General features: G+C 57.2%; 1 protein-coding gene across 1 annotated transcript in view; it reads left to right on the top strand.

Moving 5' to 3' along the window:
* Positions 1-2,870, top strand: part of Znf629 (zinc finger protein 629) — a 6,952-nt gene that overhangs the window by 455 nt on the left and 3,627 nt on the right. The window contains exons 2-3 of the mRNA XM_004622979.2: positions 2,031-2,137; positions 2,290-2,864. Of these exons, the coding sequence (XP_004623036.1) occupies positions 2,065-2,137; positions 2,290-2,864 (648 nt within the window). The 5' untranslated portion in view covers positions 2,031-2,064. The remainder of the gene's footprint in view (positions 1-2,030; positions 2,138-2,289; positions 2,865-2,870) is intronic.

Below are 2,870 nucleotides of genomic sequence, written 5' to 3'. Positions count from 1 at the left end.
GGCGCGGGTGGGGTGCGGGCCCGGCCCGGGAGCCGAGAGGGTCTGGGTGCGGCTGGAGCGGGAGCCGGGTCTGACCTGCTGCGGGCGCGGCGGCGGGGGCGCATTCCCGCTGCCTCCGCGTCAGGGTCACCCTCGCGGCACCCCGCACCTCTCCGGGAGACCGTCTTCCTCTTCCGCGCCTCCGCAGTGGGGCGTCTCGAGGTGAGGTCCGAGGCCGGTGTCTGGGGCCTAGGCTGGCTCCAGGCACCGTGCCTCCCTCGGTCTTCCCGATTCCGTGTCGGCCTGAGCTTTAACCCTTTCCCTTCTACTCTGGACCACTGAGTTTGCATAGCCCAGGTAACCGGGGTGCAGAAGCTCTTACCTGTGGCCAGCAAACCGCAGGCACCTTTCGTCCTTCCCGGTGGGGCAGGGGTCCCTGCTTATACCTACCCAAAGACACAGGGGGTTCTCAGAGCCAAAGAGCTGCAGAGGTGAAGAAACTCTAACTTCGTTCTCTCCTACTGCTCTTCGGCAGGCTTCAGCAGGCTCTGGCTCCATCTCGGTTACCTCTCAGCTGCCTCCTCCTGAGTCCTTGCCCGTCTCCTTTGCACCATGTCCCCTGTGCACCAGTGCCCAGGCCCCTCCCAGGGATTCCCTTTTGGCTGGAAAAGTGGGAAAGCCTTGGCTCCAGTGGCCCTGTTCCCTCATTCTGGAACCAACTCACCATTTAGGACTAACGCTTGGCAGTGTTTTCTCCAGGGGGCTTACTTTGAATTCTGGTTCCTCTGCCACCATCCCTTTACAAAGTAATCTTTAAAGCCATTGGACCAAAGTTTTCCATGAACAAAGGGTATCTAGCTCATTCATTCCACTTTCAGCTATTCAACAAAATGTTTATTGAGCACCTATTATGTGCTAGTCACTGTGCTGGGCCTGTGATACAACATCAACAAAATGGAACAAAAGAACTACAGGTGGGGCCCAAGATGACCCTGGAACTGGAGGGCTTGGAAGGACAAGATTGTCTTGTGCCCAGATCGCCAAGGCTAGTCACAGGGTCCAACACCTCCTTTTATAGCCAAAGAAATTCCGGTCCCAGGAATTCCTCCAACCCATTCTCAGGGCCAGCAGGACCTGTCAGTGTTCTTCACCACTGGCCTCCTGCCAGCAGCCCACAAGTATGAGTCTCACATGACTCCCAAGGTCACCTCATGCTCCCAGAGACAGGGCTAAGCCAAGCCCTGTATTTGTGGGCTTAGTTCCATCGCTTCCCAGTCTGGGACATAGAGAAGTCTCTCCCACTGCGATTTACTAATCTGTAAAATGGACAACCCGATTTCTCTGTGTCCTCACTGGACCTTGGGAGGACAAGAGAGAGAGACAGGAGCACACCTGGCAGGGACTTCATTCCTGCAGATATTTTCCTTACACCTCTATTCGCTTTCCCTTCTTTCATTCCTTCAAGGCTCCTACAGAAGCTCCTGCCATTAAGCTGCCCCTCCCCCCAGGCCTGACCCTCTTTCTGTGCTTGAATAATGGGAAAATATTCTGGTCCTTCTGCAGGGCTCCCTTTCCCTCTTGGAAGTTGGAAGTTGGGCGTCTTGTCTTGTTTTGTTTAACTCTTTGTGAACCTCAGTTCTCTGTAGGGCTCATAAGGGTAAAAGTTTATTGGTCTCAATTAGTTGCCCCATTAAGAAGGAAAATTGGAGTTTAATGAGCTTCCTCTGATTTGCAAAATAACAGGTTTCCCAGCCTCTGGGCATCAGAGGTGTAAGGTGAGAACATGCTCCCCTGTGGGTGTCAGCTACTTCTCCAGCCCCCAGTCTGGTTCAGAGGGTTATGACTGATGAGTTGTTAATTGCACTCTTAAGTTCACTTACTTGCCTGGCTGTGGTCTTGGAGCAGGAATCAGGCCTGCAGGGAAGAGGGCACAGTGGGGTGCCGGAAAAAGGAGTTGGCTGGGCATGAAGTTCACAAGAGTAGGAGTAAGGGAGGATGTGGTCGGGGGAGGAAAACACGGATGCCATCCTGTGCCGCTCTCTCCCTCCCAGGGTCCCCGGATCCCTTCTGGTCCTGAGCTCTGGGATGGAACCTGAAACGGCACTGTGGGGCCCGGCTCTGGAGGCTCCAGAAGAGACCACAAATGATGCTCACGGAGGTGAGGGCACTAGAAGGGCCTGTGGTCCTGAGAAAGCAGTGGCCCCAGCTCAGGGAGGGGCCCTGACTCTGGGGGAGACCCAGGGGAGGGCAGAGACCAGACCCCATGTTCTGAAAGGAGACGGGGGCTGGAGACTCCCTTTCTGTCTGTAGGTGCCGAGAGTGGGAACGAAGCGGAAAGCCCTGAGGAGAGTTCTGGGGAGGAGGTCATCCTGGGAGATCCATCTAAGAGTCCAGAGTCCAAGGACATATCCGAGACGCCCCCGGAGAGCCCTTCCCAGGACCCCTCCGCCTCTCAGGAATCCCCAGGCCCACTGGGTCCCTCCAACCCCTCAGACCACCAGACTGCAGCTCCTGAGGTAGTCCCTGCCCCGTCTGACTGGACCAAGGCCTGTGAGGCCAGTTGGCAGTGGGGGACCCTCCCCACCTGGAACAGCCCCCCGGAGGTCCCGGCCAGCGAGCCCAGCCTGCGGGAACTGGTGCAGGGTCGCCCCTCGGGAGCTGAGAAGCCCTACATCTGCAATGAGTGTGGCAAGAGCTTCAGCCAGTGGTCCAAGCTGCTGCGACACCAGCGCATCCACACAGGTGAGCGACCCAACACCTGCTCGGAGTGCGGCAAGAGCTTCACACAGAGCTCGCACCTGGTGCAGCACCAGCGCACGCACACGGGCGAGAAGCCCTACAAGTGCCCCGACTGCGGCAAGTGCTTCAGCTGGAGCTCCAACCTGGTGCAG

This window comes from Octodon degus, unplaced genomic scaffold, assembly GCF_000260255.1.
Source record: "Octodon degus isolate 3935 unplaced genomic scaffold, OctDeg1.0 scaffold00001, whole genome shotgun sequence".
NCBI lineage: Eukaryota > Metazoa > Chordata > Mammalia > Rodentia > Octodontidae > Octodon > Octodon degus.
The sequence above is the reverse complement of the archived record's forward strand: the minus strand, read 5'-3'. Positions and strand labels throughout refer to the sequence as shown.